The 22,294-nt window shown below is 61.0% G+C and overlaps 3 protein-coding genes across 10 annotated transcripts; 1 reads left to right on the forward strand and 2 right to left on the reverse strand.

Moving 5' to 3' along the window:
• Window positions 1-336: 336 nt before the first annotated feature.
• Window positions 337-3,791, reverse strand: TWNK (twinkle mtDNA helicase). 2 transcript variants are annotated; one of them, XM_015867071.1, is made up of 5 exons: window positions 2,443-3,791; window positions 2,086-2,326; window positions 1,734-1,841; window positions 1,253-1,394; window positions 337-977 (listed from the first exon to the last, which is right to left on the reverse strand). In XM_015867071.1, exons 1-5 carry the CDS (start codon window positions 3,701-3,703, stop codon window positions 753-755), a joined length of 1,977 nt encoding a protein of 658 aa, XP_015722557.1. In that variant the 5' UTR covers window positions 3,704-3,791; the 3' UTR covers window positions 337-752. The 2 variants fall into 2 exon arrangements, with proteins under 2 accessions (XP_015722557.1, XP_015722556.1); XM_015867070.1 differs by having other exon boundaries at window positions 337-1,013; window positions 2,443-3,783.
• Window positions 3,791-4,554, forward strand: MRPL43 (mitochondrial ribosomal protein L43). 2 transcript variants are annotated; one of them, XM_015867074.2, is made up of 3 exons: window positions 3,791-3,966; window positions 4,038-4,207; window positions 4,286-4,554. In XM_015867074.2, exons 1-3 carry the CDS (start codon window positions 3,836-3,838, stop codon window positions 4,498-4,500), a joined length of 516 nt encoding a protein of 171 aa, XP_015722560.1. In that variant the 5' UTR covers window positions 3,791-3,835; the 3' UTR covers window positions 4,501-4,554. The 2 variants fall into 2 exon arrangements, with proteins under 2 accessions (XP_015722560.1, XP_015722561.1); XM_015867075.2 differs by having other exon boundaries at window positions 3,792-3,966; window positions 4,038-4,144.
• SEMA4G (semaphorin 4G) lies at window positions 4,552-22,281 on the reverse strand. 6 transcript variants are annotated; one of them, XM_032445562.1, is made up of 17 exons: window positions 21,337-22,281; window positions 20,551-20,663; window positions 9,978-10,184; window positions 9,746-9,894; window positions 9,599-9,661; window positions 9,416-9,514; window positions 8,838-8,931; window positions 8,536-8,649; window positions 8,245-8,411; window positions 7,896-8,065; window positions 7,683-7,827; window positions 7,377-7,599; window positions 7,187-7,302; window positions 6,953-7,104; window positions 6,817-6,878; window positions 5,135-6,588; window positions 4,552-5,052 (listed from the first exon to the last, which is right to left on the reverse strand). In XM_032445562.1, exons 3-16 carry the CDS (start codon window positions 10,096-10,098, stop codon window positions 5,735-5,737), a joined length of 2,529 nt encoding a protein of 842 aa, XP_032301453.1. In that variant the 5' UTR covers window positions 10,099-10,184; window positions 20,551-20,663; window positions 21,337-22,281; the 3' UTR covers window positions 4,552-5,052; window positions 5,135-5,734. The 6 variants fall into 6 exon arrangements, with proteins under 6 accessions (XP_032301453.1, XP_015722549.1, XP_032301455.1 ...); XM_015867063.2 differs by having other exon boundaries at window positions 21,275-22,281; XM_032445564.1 differs by lacking the exon at window positions 21,337-22,281 and adding an exon at window positions 20,764-20,924.
• Window positions 22,282-22,294: the final 13 nt, after the last annotated feature.

Genomic DNA, 22,294 nt, shown 5'->3' on the forward strand with positions numbered 1-22,294 from the left:
GGGCCTCAGCCCGCACCACGGCCCCGCAGGCAGCACGGGGGGGGCTGCGTCCCGCTCACCTCCACATCCCCGTCCTCCGCCATGGGCCCGGCTCCCGGCGCGGCGGCCAATGCCTCCTCCCGGCCCCACGCGTGGGAGCCGTGGGGCGCGGTGGCGGGGAGGTGCCCGGTGCTGGGTCAGCGCTGGGGCGGGAGGTGTGTGTGTGCGTGGGGCCATGGGGCCCCGCTGTGCCGTCCTGCCCCACGCACAGCATGGACACGGGGCTGAATGGGACCCAAAGTTGGAGGGATGGGGGATGGGAGCACGGGGACGCTCATGCAGCGAAGGACAAACAGCTTGAACAGCTCTGCTTTAATAAAAGTGTAAAGAAAACAGAGGGATGGGCCAAAAGCCCACGGCGGGCTCCCCTGTGCTGGGGAGGACTGGCTCAGACACAGTGTTTTGCCATGAGAGGCTCCGAGGCGCCCAGGGCTGTGTCCCTGAGGCATTGCTGCTACTGCTGCTGGTGGTACATGTGGCCAGAGGGGCCGGGCTCAGAGCCGGCAGAGCTGCACTAGCACCACACCGTGCGGGAGGTAAACCTGGGCCATCAGCCTCCACTTAGCAACCCTATATTGACCTGCTCAGGGTACAGAGACCCCAAAGCCTGCACATCCACTCCTCTCCCATCTCCCAGCATCGTGCTCTGCTCAGGAGGAGCGCAGCCGCACGGCACCTGGTGTGCCCGAGTACCAAGGTTGTCCCTGCCACACTCAGGGCTTGCCAGAGCCACCCACACCTCCTCCATTGGGACCCTTCTTGGGTGAAGGCGCCTTCTCCTCCTTCACCTTCTTCAGCTTGGCCTTGCTTTTGCCGTAGGAGGAGAAGGTGAGCGAGGCCTTGTTGAATTCCAGCGGGAAGACGCCTACATCGCCATCAAAGCGGTTCTTGGACACCTGCAGGTAGCGCTTCCCGGGACCCGTCGTGAGCTTGCGGTCCTGCAGGATGAGGACGTTGTCGGCCTCCTGGCTGGCCTGGGGGAGGAGAACATCTCCAGGGGGTGCTGCAGGGCACGGGGCACCCCCACACCCAGCGTCCTCCCTGCTACCCCACGGAGCAACTCATGCCACATCCCACCCACAGCTGATGAGCATCAATCAGCCGCGTGCCACCAGATGGCAGGGGACACCCAGCCCCACTGCAGCACAGTTTGGGTCACGGCGACGTGCCAATGTCCCCACCCTGTCCCCGCCTGAGGCCCAGGAGGAGCCACCTTGGCAGAGCCGAAGATGGAGGCGGTCTGCAGCTCCTTCTCGTCGTCCTCCTTGCGCGGGTGGATGACCAGCGTGATGTGGCACGTGTTGTCGGTGGCAAACTTGCGGAAGGCGCCGACGATGAAGTCCTGTGCTGCCAACCTGCAGGGGAACAGCAAGGGGGCAAATGGGGACAGTGCCACAACCCCATGTGTGTCAGCGCTCAGTGGGGGTGACTGCCCCAAAATGGGACAGGTTGGATATTAGGATCATTCTTCTCAGAGAGCAGTGAGGGACTGGAATGGGCTGGTGGTGACATCAGCCTTCCTGCAGGTGTTAAAGATGTGGCACCAAGGGACATGGTTTAGTGAGCACAGTGAGAATGGCCTGGGTTTGGACTCAATGATCTTTGAGGTGTTTTCCAATCCAAATGATTCTAATGTGGGCTCCTACACCAGACAGGACAGCCAGGTGGTATCACTACTCCCAGAGAAGCATTACCTGTCTGCAGAGAGCTGCTCGTGGCCCATCATGAACTGCAGGTTGTCCACCACCACGTGGGTGATGTCATACATGTAGACGGCGTGCTGCATGGTGTCAAGCACTGTCCTGCAAGGGGAACACCAGCATTGGGGACACCCAGCCAGGCACAGGGGGAGGTGGCAGCACCACCCAAGATCTCCCTCCTTCCTTTCCTCCACCCCCCCTCCACCAGTTGGATGCCACTGTGCAGCCCAGTGAGCCACCCTTTGCCACCCCAACCACCACAGTGTGCCCAGCCCCACATCTACCCCTCTGTGCCACAGCACACGGAAGGAGAACTCCATTAAAGGACAAAGGGATGGTGCCATACTTGATGTTCTGTTGTCCATGGAAGGTCATGAAGTAGAGCGGCAGGTCCTCAAAGCGGTCGGCCCACTCGTCATACAGCTCCAGCTGGTCCTCCAAGCGCCGGGTGGCAAACTGGGTCAGCATGATCTTGGCCAGGCGGACGTTGTTGATCTCAAAGCTGCCCCACAGCGTGCACACCCCTTGCGTGCACAGGTCCAGCGCATACTCACTAATGAATGTCGTCTTTCCGCTGCCTGTCGGACCTGAAAGTAAACAGGAAAATGAGTGCAATGGTGATGGTCATACTAAAAGAAAGAACCCAGTGGTAGAAACCCAAGCTTGGGACGAGCAGCATCCCATGCCTGACTTTGACCCTCACCAGTGAATACAGTGAGCTCGCCCCGGCGGTGCCCCTTGAGCAGCTTGTTGAGCTCAGGGAAGCGCGCCCACTTGACTCCAGCCACCTGCTCGCTGTTGGCCAGCTCCCCAAACACCTCCTCGCGCAGCTGTCGGAAGGACACGATGGCTTTGTGTCCAGCAGGCAGGGCGGCACGCAGGATCTTGGTGAGGTTCAGTCCCCTGTTCAGCGCTTCCAAGGGCCGCGGCTGGAGGTCTCCGGGCTGCACCAGCGAGCAGCGCTTGGGGTTCAGCTTGCGGGCGAAGATCTTGGCGGCCTCCCAGGAGCGCAGGTCATCACCCAGCCACAGCGTGACGCGCCTGAACTGCTCCAGGTACGGCAGCAGGGCGGGCGGCAGGATGGTGGCCCCGCGTGGCAGCGCCAGGCAGGGCACACCGGTGGCTTGGTGCAGGGCCAGGGCATCCAGCTCCCTCCCGGTCAGCACGACCTCGGTGTCGCGGCGGCCGATGAGCGGCAGCCCAAAGAGGTTGCGGTAGGCATCGAAACGGGGGAACGTCTCCTCGGTGTAGCTCACGGCGTCACCTCGCCGCTCTGCCACCAGCAGCTTCAGGCCCCGCAGCGCCGCATCGCGTGGGGCGAACCAAGGGAACACCAGGGCCTTGGCCGCCCGCAGGTAGCGCACCCCGAAGCGCTTCAGCGTGCTGTCAGCCAGCGGGGCGATGCCGAAGGCCGCCTTGGTGCTCTGCGTCTCCTCCTGGTCCAGCAGCTCTCCCAGCGGCAGCGCCCGCTCCCAGATGCGCCGAGCATCCTCGCGCGCTCTCCTCGCCTCCTCCTCCTCCTCCTCCTCGTGCTCTACTCCTTCCTCAGGGCCGGGCGCCGGGACCCCGCGGTGCCGCAGCTCCACGGCAGCCTGCAGGTCCTGCCAGCCGCCCTCGGCCAACGTGGCGGTGCAGAGGAAGCTGCCCGTCGTCTTGTCGATGAACAGCGTGAAGGGCGGCCCGGCGGCGGGCGGCTCGGTGCCGAACATGCTGGGTGCGTGCAGGCAGCTGTAGCCGTCCTGGAAGGGGACGCCCTGAGCGCGGAGGTACCGCCGGATCTCGGTGACGGACACGGCGGGCGCGGCGCCGCCGGGCTCGGGCAGCACGTCCTTCTTGTAGCGCCGCTGCGACACCCGGCCCGGCCCCGCCGCCCACGGGGACGCCCCGCGGCTCCGCGCCCCGCCGCGCAGCAGCGGCAGGAGCCGGCCCGAGGCTCTGCAGGGCCGCAGCGGCACCGCCGCCATCCCGGCCCAGCATCGGCACGGCTCAGGCCGCCCCCCCCACGTGGAGCCCCGCGGGCGCCGCCATGTCTGTCCCGGCCGCCGTCACTACCGGCCGGATGTTCGCCCAGCTCCGTTCCGGTTCCGGGCGGCGACATGACGGGCCGCGGCACGGCGAGCCGCTTCCTGACGGCCGTGCTGCACAACGGCGTGGGCCGGTACGTGCGGCAGCTGCAGCTCCTGCACGTCGTGTTCAGCCCCAACGCGCCCGACGCACGCGGAGCCAGGTGAGACCTTCGGCCCCCGGCACCCCCGGCACCACGAGCCCCGAGCTCGGCTCATCCCGCTCCGTCCGCAGGCAGTTCGTGGAGGAGCAGGCGGTGGATTTCGCCCGGAGACACCCGGACGTGGTGCTGTACGTGCGGCCCTGCGACTGCCCCGCGCCCCTGCTGCAGGCCGAGTACCGTGAGTGCGGGGAACGGCAAGGACACACCGAGCGGCTGTTACCGAGTGTCTGTTACAGTGTCTGTGTGTGTTACCGAGTGTCTGTGTGTGTTACCGAGTGTCTGTGTGTGTTACCGAGTGTCTGTGTGTGTTACCCCGCAGTGAACGGCACGGTGCGGGAGGAGCTGATCGCCAGTAAGAGCAGCGAGGAGATCGTGCAGCTGGCCGCCAAGCTGGCCTCCCAGTCCGGCCTGGACATCGTGCGGATCCGCAAACCCTTCCACACCGCCAACCCCAGCGTGCAGGGCCAGTGGCACCCGCTCACCAACAAACCTTCCTCCCTCACCGTGCGCGGCCCCCGCACGGCACCGCAATAAACAGCACGTTGATGCACCGCCGCAATAAACAGCACGTTGATGCACCGCCGCTTCCACGCGGAGCCGTCACCTTTATTGCCCTGGGGCCGTAAGGGGGAATGCGGTGTCCCCTCGGGGTGGCTCATCCACCCCACACAGGGAATGGAATGCCCGGCGGGGAGGGGCTGTGCTTTGGGCCATGCCCTCAGTCCAGGGGGTGTGACAGAGGGGACACGAGGGACAGAGCTGGGGTGTCCTTCTTGTCGCCAGGGTTTGGGAGAAGAGGTAGATGAGGGAGTGAGGGGCTGCAGGGAGCTGGAGGCCCCGCATGGAGCAGGCCATGGGGCAGCTCCTCAGTGTGCAAGGGGACAGTCCGTGGCATGGGGGCAGCAGCCAAGATCCCAGCAACTGCTGGCACCACGTAAGGATGCAGAAGCGCATCGTGTCCAGTCTGAAGGGCAAGGATGCTGAGAGGACGCTGGTCCCTTCCCACAGCACATGGCGAAGATGCAGACAAGCCAACCGGTGTGCATGGCCCTCAGCACAGAGAGCAGTCCTGCTGCCAGCAGCACCCTGCGGGAGGAGGGCAACACGCTGTCAGGGTCGGGTTCCCCACAGTGGTACCCCTCCCCATAGCACCCATTCTGTGTCTCACCCTGGGCTGATGGTGGGCACGGGTAACTTCATCCCACTTGTGGGGACAGCTCTCCTCTTCTTCCTCGCCGTCCCTCGCTGCGCATCCTTCCTGCAGGCAGCCCTGGGGAGCACACGTGCAGCAGGCAGCGGCTGGCGGCCCGGCAGCACAGCCCAGAGCCCACAGTCCTGCTCTGCACCCACCTCTCAGCGCCTGGACACCCAGGGCTGGGGATGCCCAGTGGGGTGGACCAGGTCCACACATCCAGGACAGGGTCTCTCCTGCCTGGATGGACAGACGGACAGACAGACACAAGCCCTCCCTCCCCATGTCCACCATTAGCCGTGCTCCGGCTCCTGCCTCCAGCTCGTGGCCTCCATCCGTGGGTTTTTATACATAAATAGAGCTCCCAAATTTAAATAGATTCTTCTTTGGGGGATATTTTTCTCTTTCTTTTCCCATAGTGGTTTTTTTTCTGTATATTGAGTCTCAAAAGTGAGTGAAAAGCCATAGGGATGGCCAAGCCCGGGCCCAGCCCGGCACTGCGGTCCCAGAGGTAGTTTCGCTGAGTCTGTAACACTGCTGGCAGGGGTGGGAAAAGGGACTGGAGGGACCCCAGTCCTACACGGAGCTCTCATCCAGCTTCTCCACCAGCTGCATGTGTTTCCGCTTCTCCAGGATCTTGCTGAGCTCCTCGGTGAAGGACGCGCTGTAGAGCGGTGAGGCCAGCGGCTCGTCCTGCTGCTGCAGCAGCATGTAGCTGTTGCCATTCATCTTGCGGAGGACGTTGGGCAGGGAGCCCACCCCGTTGGTGAGCTCGGTGGGCAGCGGTGGCGGTGGAGGTGGGGGCACGGCCACCGGCAGCTCCTTGGCTGGGGACAAGGTGGCTGTGGGTGCTTCACCGGGGATGATGCGCAGGCAGGGATACGCCAGATCCTCTTCATCCTCCTCATCCTCCTCCTCCCCGCGGGTTTTGCGCAGGCAGCTGCCTGACACCGTCTGCAGCTCCGGGCTCACAGCCCGCGGCTCCCCCAGCACATACTTCCCCCTGCGCTTCTCCAGGCAGGACACGTAGAGCAGGACGGTGCCCAGCACGGCACACAGGACCACCAGCACCACGATAGCCGACACGTAGACCACCTTGGTGTCTCCAGAAGCCTGGCTGGCCGCTACGGGCCCGGAGGTGGTGGTGGCGGTGGCACGAGGCAGCTGGGGCAGCACAGTGAGGCTGTATGCAGCCAGCAGCGTGCGCAGCCCACGCTCCTCGCCGTAGCAGCGGTACTCGCCGCTGTGTCCTGGCATCGTGTTGGTCACCAGCAGCCCATCCACCCCAATGCGCAGCCGTTCCTGCCCCGTGCCCGGCACCTCGCTGCCATTCACCAGCCAGACAGCCCGTGCCAAGTTGGAGCGCTGGTCACAGGGCAGCAGCACATCATCCCCACGCAGCACCGTGCGGTTCTTCCACGGCAGGGAGCCTGTGGGGACACATGTCAAAAGGACATTTATCACTTGGAGGGAGGCGAGGCCCTGCCACATGCTGCCCAGAGGGCTGCGGGTGCCCCCATCCATGGAGGTGTTCAAGGTCAGGCTGGATGGGATCCTGGGCATCCTGACCTTCCAACCCCCCATGACAGGGGTTGAAAATGGATGGGCTTTAGGGTCCCCTTCCAACCCAACCACTCTGTGATTCTATGATGACTTACCCCGACCGGAGCCACTCCGACATCCCACATTGCCACTCTGCACATCCTGCACCAGCCCTGTGCTGTGGGACACTGGAGTTCAGCACATGGCCCTGCTGCCAGCCCCACAGCCACCACCCATCAGCACTGTCCCTACCTGTCCCCGCTGGAAGTGTCACGGCAGGCCCTGCCATCCCAGGCACAGTAGGGATCCCGGGCGAGGATGCAGTCATAGCAGGAGCTGTACCTGGCGCAGGAGGCCAGGGGCACCTGCAGGACTCCACTAGCAGCCCCCACGTACAGGCTCCTCTGGGATGGAAAGGGCCAGCTCGCAGTGTTGCCCCACACATGGGTGCCCCGTGCCGCCCCCAGCCCCATTGCCGCCCCTCACCTGTCTGTGGGACACCACCAGAGTCTCCACAGGCTGCGGGTCCTGGAACACCTGCACCTCCTCGATGATGTGGAGGCTGGAGCCCAGCACCACGGCCTTGTGCAGCCAGCCATCCCCTGCAAAAAGGGCAGTGAGGGGATGCGGGACCCCCAGCACCACGCGGGGACCCGTCCCATGTCCTACTACTCACCCGTCCCCATGAACAGCACATCGTAGGAGCGCCCATCGAGGGCCTGCACCCGGTCCACCGCCAGGCGGCTGTATGCCACGCTCCTCTTCACCAGCAGAGGCTCGCCGCCCGCCGGCTGCACCTCCTCGAACATCAGCGGGTGCAGCTTAACAAAGTCCAGCACGCTGTTGGGCAGGTCCTGCGACGAGTTGTAGCCCCTCCGGCGGGAGCTGTCGGTGATGCACTGCCCAGGGGAGGACACGGCTCTCAGTGGGGGCTCACCCACCTGCGCCCCCTCCCCAAACCCACCACATCCCCAGCACTCACGGAGCCGGGCCGGGGTTCGGGCACTGCTCCATCATAGCGGGACCACTTGCGGGAGGAGTCCTGGTACTCCATGTAGGGCCCCTCGAAGGCACGCTGCACCTCAGAGATGTCATAGCGGCACACAGCCGAGGCCTCCATCGTCCTCCTGGGTGCAGGACCTCCCGTTATCCCCCAGCACCACCTCCATCCAGCCCCACGCCCGGCCCTGCTCACCACTGCGCTGAGAGTGTGAAGGCGGCATAGAAGACGGTGCTGGCCCAGCCGCCACCGTCCAGGCTGCAGACGCTGCGCAGCACCTCATAGTAGGGGATGTAGCACACCAGGCGCGCCTTCATGAAGGACGTCCACTTGCGCTGCAGAATCTTCTTCCCCCCCAGGTCACTCTGGGAAGGTGGACAGGGGTTCTTGGTGGGTGCACTGAGCCCAGCATCCGCAGTGCAGAGCCAGTCCCCATCCTCACAATCCCCATTCCCCACTATGGGAAGCCCAACCCCCCGAGCACACAACCAGCTCTGCCCCCAGGTGCATGCCCACATCCTTTGCCCCACAGGGACACCCCTACCTTGCACACGCGGGCCACCCGGGCTACCCGAGCCACCTGGCTCTTGTCGAAGAAGGACGTGGTCTCTTCTCCTGCTCGCTCCATGAAGAAGTAATAGATTTTGTCATCGTCACCCACGAGACTGTCCTTGCTTTCCTGGACCAGTACGGAGGTCACAAAGTCAGCATCTGGGGGAAATGGAGTGAGAAGTAACAACTGGGAACTCACCAGGTCCCCACAATCCCTCCCTGCCTCAGTCCTCCCCTGCAGGACAACACTCTGAACAAGCCCAGGGGACAAGGACACCTTTACCATTCAGCCAGTGCAGAGGGGACTCCTCTGTCTTCAGTGGCCGCTGGTGCAGGTTCCTCCGGATGTCAGGGAGGCTCCGAAACTCATAGCGTGTGGCTGTGTACAATCCACCATCTGCACAATGCAGGCACCCATCAGCATGGCCACCATACCCCAGGGACTGTGGGGACAGCCCCAAAAGCCGCCACATCCACATGCCCCGGGCAGTGGAGGAGGAGAAGGAAGGAGATAACCAATCTCACTACACCTTGACTGCCCCCATAGTGGCCCTAATTGTCCTGACCTGGTGAAGTACCACTTACCCACAATGAGGCCGGTGTAGCCACGGGAGGGGTCGTAGGGACACTTCTCTTTGCCTTCCTCGAAGCGGGAGGGCAGCGTGAACCTGTCAGCATCCTGCAGGACCGGGGATATCAGCACAGGGAACAGCTCTGTGCCCACCAGTGCAGGGACAAAGCCATGCCCACGGCCACCCCCTCCAGGCAGGATGAGCCCCCAGCCAAACACCAACACCCAATGTTATCCTCAGCAGGGCTGGGTCTTCCCTGCAACATCTGTGTCACCATAGGAGTTATTTTCTTTGGGGGTCGGGGGTTCAAGTTCAAAGCACTTAAAATAATGATGGAGCCAAGTGTGGCAGCTCCTCTAGTGGCTGGGGACACACCAGACCAGCAGCGCAGCCTTAAAAACAGGCACAGACCTGCCATGAGCTGCTGGGGACTTGGGGACACACACCATGGCTGTGGGGGGGATGTGGGACATGCAGGAGCCCATGTGGCTGTCAGGGACCTGCGGCATCGGTGTGACAGCAACTGTGCCCGGGTGCTGCCAACCCAAAGCCACCCTGGATGGGGACAACGATGGGGACGGGCGGACTCACAATGGAAGCACAGAGCGGGTGGAAGGCGTAGGTGCCACAGGCGTAGAGGTGTGTGGTGTTCAGCCTCTGTAGGAACCGCACGTGGTTGAAGCACTCAGTCTGCGGTGGACAGGACACACATTACTGCCTGGGGACACCACAGGGGGACACCATGGGACCCCCACTGCCCAGTGATGGCCGTACCTTGTTGTTCCTGCCCTTCTGCAGGCAGTCCAGCTGCTTCTCTGGAGATGCTTCCCAATGGATCTGCACAGGGAGAAGTGCCATCACAGCATTGAACCCCACCCCAAAAGTTTGGAGACTGCTTGGGAATGGGTGACAGCAGCTCACCATACGGTGCGAACCATCAGCCACATTGCTGGCATTGAGGGCAAAGATGGCCCCCCTGGCCCCCACATACAGCACACCCCGCTCGTCCTCCAGCAGCAGCGTGGTGTAGTTCAGACTGCGCCCGCTGAACCGCTGCACGCCCAGCAGCTCTGCAGGGAGAAATGGTTGTCACAGTGAGACGCTCCCAAGCAGGGTGAGCTTCCTTCCTGTCCCCCCCCCAAAGCCCTCGTACCATCAAAGCTGACTGTCGTCCTGGGGGTGGCATCCAGGTTGGTGGCAGAGCGCCGGTTGGGGTAGCCCATGGCTGTGGCCACCAGCAGGGCGGTCAGCAGCCGCATTGTGCCCCCACACATCCTCAGTCCCTGGCACCCAGCGAGGGCAGCCCCCAGCCAGAGGGGCTGGCACAGCCGCTGTTGGGGATGGGCTGCCTGGGAACCTCCTGAAACAGAGAGCCAAGCTCACAGGGGCTGCTGGGCACAGGAATTTGGCCACCAAAGAAGGCAGCAGTGCAGCCAGTGTGACCTGAAAGCCAAAGGGTTCTGCTCCTTCCACAGAGCCAAGTCAGGAGCTGGCAGGAAGGAAATAAAACCCCAAACATGCAGAGAGCTGACTGGGACTGCTGAGGTTTGGGGAGGGATGCTCCAGGCACACGCAGCACAGGGCAAAACGAAAGCAATACAAAATCACTTGGCACCTCCACCATGTGTTTTCAAGCAAGACTGTGTTTTTTTTCCCCCCACAGTGTTTTTCCACTATATTTCAGTTTCCCTTTTATCAACAGCTGGCTTGAAGTTCAGCATCCTCATCTCGGGAGGCAAATCCTGGCTAAGAAACCACCACAGGGAGGCATGGAGCTGAGCGGCCACATGGGGACACCAAAGTCCACAGGGACCAAAACCACGACAGGAGAATGGGGAGACGTGGGGAGGCCGGATGGGACGTGGGATCCCAGCACCCCACTGCAGCCTGCTGAGAACACAGACCATAGGATATCTCCGCACAGGAGAGCTCCCTGCAAAGCAGCCGGCATTAACCTGTTTGCTTAGGGCTCTTTTCTATATAGACACCAAATACCTGGCCCTCCAGCGAAGCTGTTCAAACACGCCTGCTGCAGACAGATTCCCTAAAAGCAAATACCGCACCGGGCTTTAGGCAGAGGGGAGGGAGAAGGGAAACAACAGGGAACCAGCAGGGCATAGAAGTGAGCAAGCAGGCCCACAGCATCCCCTGCCCACGTCACATCACAGTGCTACGAGCTCAGCACAGCCCAGACAGCACCGGGAACAAACACAGCAGGGCCATGCGTGTGGCCGGACGGCACCTCCTGTACGCACACCCTGCCCTCATCACACTGCAACACCGGACTTTACCCAGGAGAACCCAGGCAGAGCCGGGGCTGGGCACGTTGTGCTGTTCCAGCCCATAGGCTGCACCCATGTGCAAAGGCTCCTTCACCCCAGATCAGATCAACTTTGTCCTGAAGGAAATGGAGCAGCTCGCTCCAAGAGCTCGTTAATGTTTTACCCGAAGGGAAGGGCTGCTCCGAGCTTCTCTTTTCTATTTATTTGTTTCTGTGAGTGTGTGTTTTAATACCCACAGAGTGGGGGAAGGAGCAGGACGGAACTGCATCCCTGGTCCAGCTCAGATCACGGCACTGCTGTGCTCCCCGTGACAGCAACTCCCACACCCCACAGCAACCCAGGCTCTTTGTACCCAGGCCCTGCTCCTGACCTGAGCCCAGAGCGTGGGATGCGACTGGGAGAAACCCAGAGCTCCCCCGGCCACCAGCATCCCTAAGCCATGCTCTGCAAAGCGGTGCATGCATCTGAGCTTAGGGAGGCAGAGAGACGAGGGAAAGCAGAGCAAAATGACAATGTCCATTTAGGGCCGTGCAGCCCCGGCAATCCGCTGTTTTGGGAAAGGCAGCGAAATCCTGCGAGATCCCGCGGTACCCAGCGAGCAGAGCTGGGATGAAGGTTGCCAGGCAACTTTCTGCAGCTTTTCCCCAACTTGCAGCCCTGCCGTGGCTCTGCTGCAGCAGACTGTGAAACATCCCTGGGTGCAGCACCAACAAACGGCCCCAAACGGGGCACAGCAGGGACACCCAACCCATACGTCAGTGCTGCGACCCAGGGTGGGAGGCAATCAATCCGCTCCTCAGCCAGACAGGACTTTGTTAAGAGCAGCAAGAAAAACGCCTACTTGGCAAAAAGTGCTCCGGGAAAAAGGGATCCGTGACGTGCTGGGTGCTGGGCCGGGGAGGGAAGGAGCGCCGTGACCTCCGCCAGCCAGCGCTGCTCCGCGTTTATTTTGGTTCTTTAAACAAAACCCTGCTCGACCCCGAGGCGCTTCCCAGGAGATGCAGGAGATAGCGCGGCTCACGCGATGCTTCTCCTTTCCCCAAATTTGGGATGTGGGTGCAGCAGAGGGAGAGTACCATGGGAGCACAACAGGAACTGAGACGTGAGCTGAGCCACCGCAGCCCTCCACCAGCACATGGAGGGGGGGATGGGGATGTGAGGTGCTGCGTCCTGCCTTCCTGGGGGCATCATAGGGCTGAGCACCCCTGGGGCAAAGCCATCCCCACATCTCACCTCCTCCATCCTCAGCAGCGCCGCCCTGGCCCCACATTTCCACTGGGAAAAAAAGCAGGCAGTGCTGGGAAAATCTCCACCGAGAACAAACAAACAACGTCCCTGTTTTTCATTCCCTGCTGTGGCCAAACGAGACTGTGTGGCCAGACGGATGGACAGAGACATACAGCCCTCAGTGCCCAGCACAGCTCCCCACAGAGGTTCCCGTGCCGGTTCTCTCGCACGCCGTGGCTCATCGCTGCAGCTCAGCCTTAAAAGGATTTGTGGTCGGAGCACATTGCTTCCACAGCAGAAGCAGGAGAATAATTTTAGAATTAAACCCCCAGGAACAATTAAAAATGAAAAAACAACAACACAACTCAAAGCCCCAACCCTAAATTTAAAGGGACGCTGCAGAGCCAGCAGCTGCCGGTGCAGCCACGCTCAGATTTGGGGGTTGGGACCAATTTGGGCCCATTTGCTCATCCCCGTGGATGCACTGCGCTCCATCTCGCTGGGCCATGGGTCACCATGGGATCTGCTCAGGGTTTTGCCACCCGTGTTCTCCCCGGTGCTCGGGTTTCAGGCACTGCTCCCATGGCTGCAGGATGCAGGAAGAGGGGCCCTGGCCCATGGGGGCCGCCTGCACGCCTGTTTCTTTATGCTTTATTTATTCCAACGATAAACTGTTTCCTTATTATTATTGTTTTTCCCCCAAAGTCCAGCAAAACTAAATGATGGCAGCGTCCTTATTGGTTCCAGCTTAACGACCTCGTCTTGTTTGTTCCAGTTTCCCTCCAAAACAATTCCAGCTTTGGGGTCAAACTGCAGCTGATGCTCTTTAACTCTGCATCCCTCTCCCATACACCCCACGAGTGTGGCACTCGGCCTTTCCTGATGTGGTTTGCATCAGAGCCAGGTGGATTTGCATGGGTTTGGCAGCGGGGAGATGGAGTGATCCTCAGCCCCCAGGGGGGCAGCAATGGGGCTCCCCTCCCACCCTGCAGGAGGGGAGCAGCAGGCAGAGCACAGCCTGGTACCAAAGGTGCCCCGTAACCTCACCTTCCTCCTGGCTGCCCTCACCCCAGATTCACTGCCGGTACTACTGGTGGGGAAAGGTTCCAACAGATGGACGCTGGAGGTGGGGGGAGGAAAAGCCCTGCAGCCCTCGTTCGTGGGAGCTGAAAGGGTTGGCATTGGTTTTGTGTTTTTCTTTCCCCTCCGGTTGCAACACAAAAACAAAGCGCTGATAGGGATCGCAGCACGGCGGGGGCAGCTCAGCCCCGTACCCGTCGGGCACATCCCATGGGGGGCGGCGGCGGCAGCGTCCCCACGGCCGTATGGGGTGGGGGCCGGCAGCGGGCATCGCTCCCAGCAACATATCCCCGCTATGGGGGATCCTGCGCTGCTCGTCCATTTTGGGCAGCCCTTTGTCTTACAGCCGGTGCCCCGGCACCACCGGATCCCTGCCGAGTCCCCCGCCCCCACCTCAGGCTCCGGGATGGAGGAGCCGCGGGCCCACCTGGGCTGCGGGCAGAGCGAGCACAGCCCCAGCCCTGCCCCAGGAGCACAGCGCTCTGCCCCGGCACAAGCACAGTGTCCAGCACGACGCAACTCCCTGCTCGGGGCATCCCGAGCTCCAGCGGCGCAGCCCCAGACCCCGATCGGGACGGGGCAGCAGGGAGGGCAGCAGGGGGGGCTTCACCGCCCCCAGCCCCGCGCGTCGCTTCCTCCCCCGCAGCTGCGGCCACCCCAAACCCCCGCCAGGTGCCCCCCGCCTCCATCCCGCCCCGCTCCCCGCTCCCAGCCCCCCCCAGCCCCGCTTCACCTCCGTCCCGATCCGTCTCGAGGTGTCTCCCCGCAGCCCGGCCCGGCGCCCCGAGCCGCTCCGGACGCAGCCCCGGCCCGTAGCTGTGCGCAGCGCCGGACCCGGCACCCGCAGCCCCAAACCCAGCCCGGGGATGAGCCAGCACCCCGTGCTCAGCACTCGCACCCTGCGCTGGGGCACGCAGCACCTCATCTGCGGACCCAAAGCCCCAGATCCAGCACCCGAACCCCACTCCCCTCCGGTACCCGGCCCCGATCCCATCTCCCCGGCGCTTACCTGCGGCTCGGCTCGGTCCGGTTCGGCCCGGCTCCGCGCTGGCTGTGCCGCCCGCCGCAGGTCGCTGTGCGCAGCCCCGCCGTGGGCCGTGCCGCGCCGCCCGCACTATGGCACCCCCTGCCGCCCGTCCCCGGCTCTACGAGGGCCGCGGAGCTGCGGGGCCCGGAGCGCGGAGCGGCGGGAGCGGCCCCCGAGTCCCGCAGCGCCCGGCGTGAGGCCACCCCGATCCCCCGGAGCCGTGGGTGGGTGCCTGGAGCGCGGCCAGCTGCCGGGAGCAGGAGCCTGCACGCCCAGCTGGGCACTGCGCCCGGCCTCGAGCTGCGCGAGGGCAAAGTCCTCCAAGGGGAAAAAACGACGGCACAGCCTCGTTGCGCCACAGCCGGCCCGCAGCCAAAGAGCCCCCGGTGCGCTGCGCTGCCCTGCGCTGCCGGCACCCCGCGCGTGGGCACTGCTGGGGGTGCCGAGCCCCCGGGAGCCTCCCGTGCCCCACGCGGCTCAGCCCTCCTTCCTCATCCGTCACGGAGACGCGGAGCACAAGCACGGCGTGCAATCTGCAGGTCGCATCTAGGGCACTGGGAGCTGGCTGGAGCAGGAGCTGGGTGCTGTGCTTCCCTGCTGTGCTGGCACGGCATGCAGCTCCGCTCCCAGCTCACTGCCCTCTCTACAGGCTCCTGCCCTCCCTCCCTGCACGCTCCAGCGGCTCATTGCCATTTCCTCCCGTCCTCACTTCTCCCCAACACCTCGCTCTGCCTCCTGCCTGCCCCATGTTAGACACACACCCGCAGCCCTGCCTGGCACAGCCTGGATGGAGCCAGCCAGCCCCAGCGCACTGCAGGGCAGCAGCACTGCACGCACAGCTTGTTGGGGATGGAGCATTCAGAGCACGGGGTGTGTGTGCTGCATCCTGACTCCACATGGCACAGCATGGAGGGAGCCACCTGTGTCAGCTGTCACTATGGGGAGTTCGAGGAGGCTCTGATGGCTGCTGCCTGCAGTCACCTTCATGGGACGGGGATGGGCACAGGGAGAGCTGTTTGCAAGCACCAGCCGTGCTTCAACCCATTACTCCCCAGCTCCCATCCCATCCCATCCCGTCCCGTCCTGTCCTGTCCCACAGCAGCACTCCTGTCCGCCCACGTGGCCCCAAGCCCAAATTCAGGCTGTGCTCGCTCCTGGCCTTGGAGTGGGGTAATTAGTGCATGAGCAAAGAGCAAGCTGAGCCCGGTGTGCTCCATGCTGCTTATTTACAGGCCTGAGCTTGCGAGGCTTTAATTAATTAACGCGAGTCATCGGCAGCTGGAAACAGATCTATTTTCAGAGCTTCCGCTTGCTCTGCTGCCCCCACGAGATTCTCCGGAGCAATCGAGGGCCCCGCTGGTGCAGAGGCCGGGCCTCGCCTGCCATGTGCAGCCTTCCTGGGGCTGCAGCTGGAGCTGGGGGCCCAACACAGTGCAGCCCTGCTGCAGCCGGGTGGGGAGGAAGAAGAGGAGCCGCAGCGGTGCCCAGCCGGGCAGCCCAGCCCTGCCGCTCTGTAATTGCCCTCTGTGTCACGCAGAACACCTGGCTGGCTCTCAGTGAGCCGCCTGCTGCTCGCTTTGCCCCTCTGACACCCAGCCAGCACGGTGATGGCTTCCACATCACACCACACCCCCATCACAAGTGACACCACTAAGACAACACGGCCACAGTGCTCCATTCCCCATTGGGATCATCACACCATGCAGGCTGTTCTCAGTGTGCTGCCTTCAGTCAGAACGCACTTGGTGGGGAGGCTGGGCTGCTCCCGGTGCTGCCCCTCCTTCGCTCCGAGCCAGAGCAGTGAGATGCAGCCCCATTGCAGGGATTTGGCTCGGTGCCGCCAGTTACAAAACCTCCTTGTGCTGGGAGCTGGGGATTTATGAAACCCTGTGAAATCCATGCTAATCCAGCATGGTGCCCACCAGCTCACAGCCCCAAGGGGTGCAGGGAGATCCCTTTAGTTCTGGATGAACCCAGTGCAGGAATGGCACAGCACTCCCCCCTGCACCCTCCAGGCACGGCACAGACCTGGGCACAAGGAGCCAATGGTCATCCTGACCAGGCACAGCTCTTGTGAGCCCTGCCAAGCCCATCGCCCTGGGATGAACACACCAGCAGGCACAGAGCGTGGAAGGCACAGGATCCTCTTCCCTTTGAGACACTGAGCAAACTTTCCAAAACACCGTTCCTTTGAGCCGGGAGCCAGCAAGGAAAATTACCATTGCAGGATTCGTCTGAGAAAGTTGTAATGTGCCAGAAGGCAGGGGCACGGCCAGCCCTCCTGCTGTGGATCCTGCGGGCACTTGGGGCTGTTTCTTTTATAGGTGAGGCTTTTCCTCTGGCTCCATACAGCATTGGGGGGGGGGAACAGGACGCTGCCCCCAACCTCTGCACGCTCCCCCCTGACCCGGTGCCAACGTTTGCAAATGGAAATGGGGATGCTTTGCCCAGGTGCCGGTTGGCTGCAGGGAGCAGCAGCTGAGTCACGGCAGCCTCCGCCTGCCCTGCTGCCCCAGGGGAAGGCAGGGGAAGCCTTCCCAGCCTGTCCAGACGGACAGACAGCACACGGCCAGGGCAGCTCAGCAGCAGGTGGGACAGGAGGGAACAGAAACACTCCGGGGATGAGCAGCGATGGCAGAGATGCAGCCACACGCTGCCAAATGAAGGGCTGAGACCTCTCCCTCCTGCGCACTGAGCCCGGGCTGCTGCCATCCACACGATTTAAGCAGCAGCCTCGGCAGCACCGTAAATAACCCGCAAGCGCTGGCAGCCGAAGCTGAGCGCGTACATCACTCTCAGGGTTTTTCTTCGCCTCTGACACTTTGATAGGGGCGAGGGGGTGGGGGAAGGAGAGCGGCTTCCAAGATTTATGAGCTGGGATTTAAAAATACATCTGCTAGAGAAGAGCTGCAGAGACAGGGAGGAGGGCGGCTGCAAGGCTGCCTTCAGCAAGGCGCAGCAGGGAGCCGGCAGAGCTGGGAGAGCTGCGTGGCTGTGTCGCAAGCAAAGTGCCTGCAGGGAATGCACTGCGAGTGGTGGCTGTCCGTGCCGTGCATGACAAGGCTCCTGTGGAACCTGAGGTAGGGGCAACAAATCAGGCGCTAAAATCCCTCCGGCCCTATGGCAACGTCAGCAGTTATGTGGAGCTATAGGGCTCTCAGCTCCCCTCGCCTGCAGCTTCTCCCCATCCCCAAGAGGACCATCCATCCACCTTCCCATGGCTCCCGGCCTCCTCTGGGCACACAGCCCTTTGTTCAGAGACGAGGCGTGTAGCTGGGATGGAGCTGAGACATCTCCTCGGTGGGGAATCACGGGTCAGATAATGAAGCCGAGTGGACATCAGGAAGAATCACTGCGATATCCGAGTGCTTGGCCTTACAGGCACTGCCCCAGTGGGGTGCTGCACAGTGAGCGGCTCAGAAAGGCTGCCCAATCCCCAGCAACATTTAAAAGTAATTTAGCCTGAGCAACAACGATGCTCAAAGCAAGTATTTGTCTGCTGAGACAAAATGAGCTATTTCAGTCTCGCCTCTGGTTTTCGTTTTCTTTTCAAGTCAGAGGACTGGCAATGCTGAGCCCAGGCCTTCCCACACAGCCCGCAGCTCCCTCCCTTCTCTGGAGCGATTCTGTGAGCACACAGGACAGTCCCAAGGGTCACAGCCCTGCTGAGGGCGATGCTTTGCCATGGAAACATCTCCTCTTAACAACACATCTATCAGCACGTGTCCCAAATGCAGCCAGGCCTCCATGACGTGGTGGATTTTGTTTCCACCTGAGGAAGACGGCAGCCATACCCTCTGTGTGCTGTTTGTTAAAGTTCTGGGGTAGCCCATGGAAAGGATGGCAGAGGAGCCTTGGGCATGTGCTGTGTGGACATGAAACTTTCCAAACACAGGCTTTGCAGCTCATTGCAATATCTCTGCAGCCTTCTGTCTGCATCTCACCTCTACCTCTGCTGCTTAACCAAGTTAATGTATTCCAAAGCCTGATGGTTTTCCCCCTACGCAGCCGGATTTGGGTAAGTTACGCCGAGATGCCTCACTCACAAACAGCCTTTGTCCTGAGGTGTTTATGGACTGGGCAGCATTCATCACATCCCGGTGTTAAAGCACATCTCCTATTACATGACTGTGTAAATTGGGGCTTCTTAAGAGTCAGCTGAATTCCTTTGATTCATGTCCATGCATATCCATACAGCTAATTTACCTTTATAAACAACAAGGGGGAAAAAAAAAAGAGAAGAAAAAAAAAAAAAAAAGAGGAGGGAGCTATTAAAGGCAGTGTCAAAGCCAGCGAAGCACACACCGCAGGGCTGGGTTAATGAGCAGCCGGAGCCGCTGTCCCAGCAGGGCTGACTCAGCCCAGCAGCCTGAGCAGGCAGCTCCTGGGCACCCACAGCTGCTGGGGGCTGTGGGGCTGCATGCAGCCTGTGACACCGGGGCTTCTCACAGCCATGGCACATGCGTGGCCACAGCCAGCCCTCCCGCTGCACTTCAGGGGGAAAAAAGCCAACTCGGGATGCAGTGCTATGCATACAGGAGGCATCGATTTTGTACGGCACGCCAAGGCCGCTCTGTGCGCATCGCGTGACCGGCCGAGCACGCAGCGTCCCCCTGCCTGCCAGCCAATGTCACCAGCAGCTCCCTGCAAGGACACTTCCAAGGCGAGGGAGCGGGGATCTATACCAGACACCCGTCATCGTCGTTTATTCTCGTCATTTCTGACCCTCGGGGTAGGAAGAACATCAGAGCACTGCGGGCACGAAACAACAAGCTTTGTAGGTCATATCAGCGTGCTAAGCCCCATTAGGAACCGCAGCACGAAGCATGAATAATACTCCTTTTATTCCACCATATACCTCAACGCCCTTTGAATAAATGTAAATGGTTATTTACGGACAGGGTTTGTGTGGCACGTCTGCCTGCGAACACAGGACTCCAGCGGAGCTGGAGCAATAAGTTTGCTATCTCCCCTACATACAAGTCAGGGTAACCGCAGCGCTGATAGGATTAGCGATTGCCCAAGGGATCCCTGGCAAAAGAGCAGCGGGAGAGCGCAGTAAATCTTGCACGAGTGGATTTCTGCGCTGCCCATTAGCCTGGAGCTGCAGAGCAGCAGCCCTGCCATGCCAGGCTCTCCAAAGGACAGCGAGGCAGCAGAAACTTTGACAGATGCAGCGTCGGGACCTTCAAGAAGCAACTGGGTCATTTCTGAAAAGCAGCGCTCAGGCCAACCCACACAGCTTCCCTTCGAGCCTTTCAGCAATAACTGCATCGATTGCCAAAAATTATCTGATAAAGCAAAGCCAGGGAGAGACGCAGTGAGTCATTTCCCCCCCCAGCGCATTAACTCCCTTTTGTCTTTGCCACGGCTGGAGCAGGCCGAGGTTGCCCCCAAGAGGCAAACCCGACACAGCAGATACAGAGGGAAATAAACTGTCCCGAAGGTACACCATGGGGAAGGCTTCAAATCCAGTCTCACATCCCCTTGTTTTTGCTTCTCTGCCAGCCGACATCATCTATGGGATGGGGTGGGAGGTGGGATTGGCTCCCTGTCCCACACACTGCAGGGCACAGCCTGGAAGCTCTCAGCCAGGGATGGCTGCTTTCATTTCACAGACCCTGATGGGTTTTTNTGAATATCTCTGCTTTCAGCCTCCACAACATCCCGAGGCAAGAAGGTCCCCAGCTCCACCGTCTCCTTTTGTTCACTTTGAGCCTTCGTGCTAATAAAAGAACTACAGAGTCTGAAGCCAAATTACAGAGCAGCACTGAATAACTTCACTCTATTCACCCATTTTCAGGCCATTTGACTGGAGAGCTCTCCATCCATCTCACTTTCCAACATTACAACTATTATCTATTTCCCAGCTGATGAGATGCAGCCTGCAGACGACGGCAGCTTGCTTTGTTCCTCCCCTATACACACACAGGCTCCATCCCAGAGGGCTGAACCCAGACAGGGCTGTAACCTTGGCTCTGACACAGCTGGAGCTGCTCTACAAGACATGGGCAGCTGGAGCATCCCAGCTGTGAGGAGTGGGGGTGACTTACTGCTCCATGCTGGGCTCCTGGCGGGTCCCCCCGCACCACCCCGCATCCCCAGCTTACGGTCAGCTCCCCGACAGAGGTGACATCTCCAGGACGGCCGCCGCGCTCGCTCCTGCCAGGCTCTTAATTACAAGGAAGGCTGACACGGCTCCTCAGCAAACAGCATCTGCGTTCTGCAGGGAAAAACAGAATGAGGGCAAAGGAAAAAAACGGGCTAATAGGAAGAGAAAATCAACCAGAATGAGAAACAACGCTGTGCCGTGCAAACTTTACCTTAACAATGCTGGAGCCCAAATACTGACTAAATAGGTTAGTGCTCGGGGGAGGCAGGCAGTGCTCCACGGCTACGTAAGAGAAGCGAGATGTGGCACAGCACCTGAGCAGCTTCACCTGCCAGGCCTCCCTCCGGCTGGGTGTGGGGCAAAGCGTGTGGATTCAGTTTCCAGCATGCAGATCAGCTCTGTGAGCCTGAGGAGCCCACAGCTGCCCCACATGATTTACGCTGCCTTTATAAAGCCTGCAGCGTGAAGACAGCACCAAACTTAATGCCTGGCCTTCTTCTTCCCAGTGCTGAGCCTGTCAGCTTTAAGCTGATATTTTTATTCCAGTAAGAGCCCAGCGGTCAGCTCAGAGGGGATGGACCTCCTGATACTGCCCAAGCCGCAGGGGGCAGGACCTCCACCTCTAAGCAGGCTTTGAGAAAAGAGCTGGAATTAAGTGGCAAAGCCCTCAAGCCTTTAAGCTGTCCCCCAGCACCCAGCAGTCACAACTGAAGGACTCTCACCCAGCAGTCCCGAAGCAGCATTGCTGTTATTTACCCCGCAGGACGGAAGGAGCGTGGCTCACCCGGCTTCTAGCAGCTGCAGCAGCGAGTGTGAGCCCAGAGGAAGACACGGGGATCAGGGTGTGTGCCAGTGGCCCCATTTCCTACGGTCGGGAGCCCTCCTCCACACATCACATGGGGTAAAGCCACCTCGGGCGGCCCCGGGCTGCTGGCAGAGCCTGGACCGCCTCGATGACGGACGCTGGAAGGATTCCAGCCGAGCTGCCACCTCCTCCCTTATTACCTCCCTGCAGGGAGGGGGCAGGGAGGCTGGAAGAGATGAAGGTGCTGCTCACCGGGCTGAGGGAGACATCCAAAGAGCTGCAACGCGTCTGAATGCAGCTTAAAGGCAACCTGAACACACATCTGGACCGGCAGCGCTCACAGCAGGCGGGGGGAGCAGCTTTCAGCACCCACGGCACAGGATCAAGGCAGGAAGACGGGAATGTTTTCCCTCTGTCACCACCCAGCGCCGCTCCTGATAGCAGGTAAAGAGCTCCCTTTCAAATCCCTGACTACAAAGACCAAGAAATGCCGGCTGAAAGAAGTCAGACAAAACTAAAAGCGCCTCGCTGAGGACCAGCCCTTCGAGGAATTTACTTTCCCTCGGAGCCTTCCCGGCAGCAGCCCAGGCCGTTCCTCGGCACGGAAAGTCCTTTTCAACACCAGATAAGGAGGGGCCCCATCAGTTCAGCTGGCAAAACATCCACAAGGCAGAACATGAAGGCGTTTGGCAGCCCAGGGGAAGACGGGAAAACTCGCAATCCGAACATCACTGAGAGCATTCGGATAATATAAACCACAAGGCACGAGCTAAATGCGGCCGCCTGACCTCCTGCAGCCCTTAACTGGGTTCTGTACAGCATTTCTGAATCCCCCTCCATTACCCAGTATCACACAGGACTGGGAGGAGGTGAGATGTGCCTATGGCTTTGCAGACAGGTTTCTTCAACTTCAAAACAAGCTTTTTCTTATTTTTAA

The sequence above is a fragment of the Coturnix japonica genome, chromosome 6 (assembly GCF_001577835.2).
Source record: "Coturnix japonica isolate 7356 chromosome 6, Coturnix japonica 2.1, whole genome shotgun sequence".
Classification (NCBI taxonomy): Eukaryota; Metazoa; Chordata; class Aves; order Galliformes; family Phasianidae; genus Coturnix; species Coturnix japonica.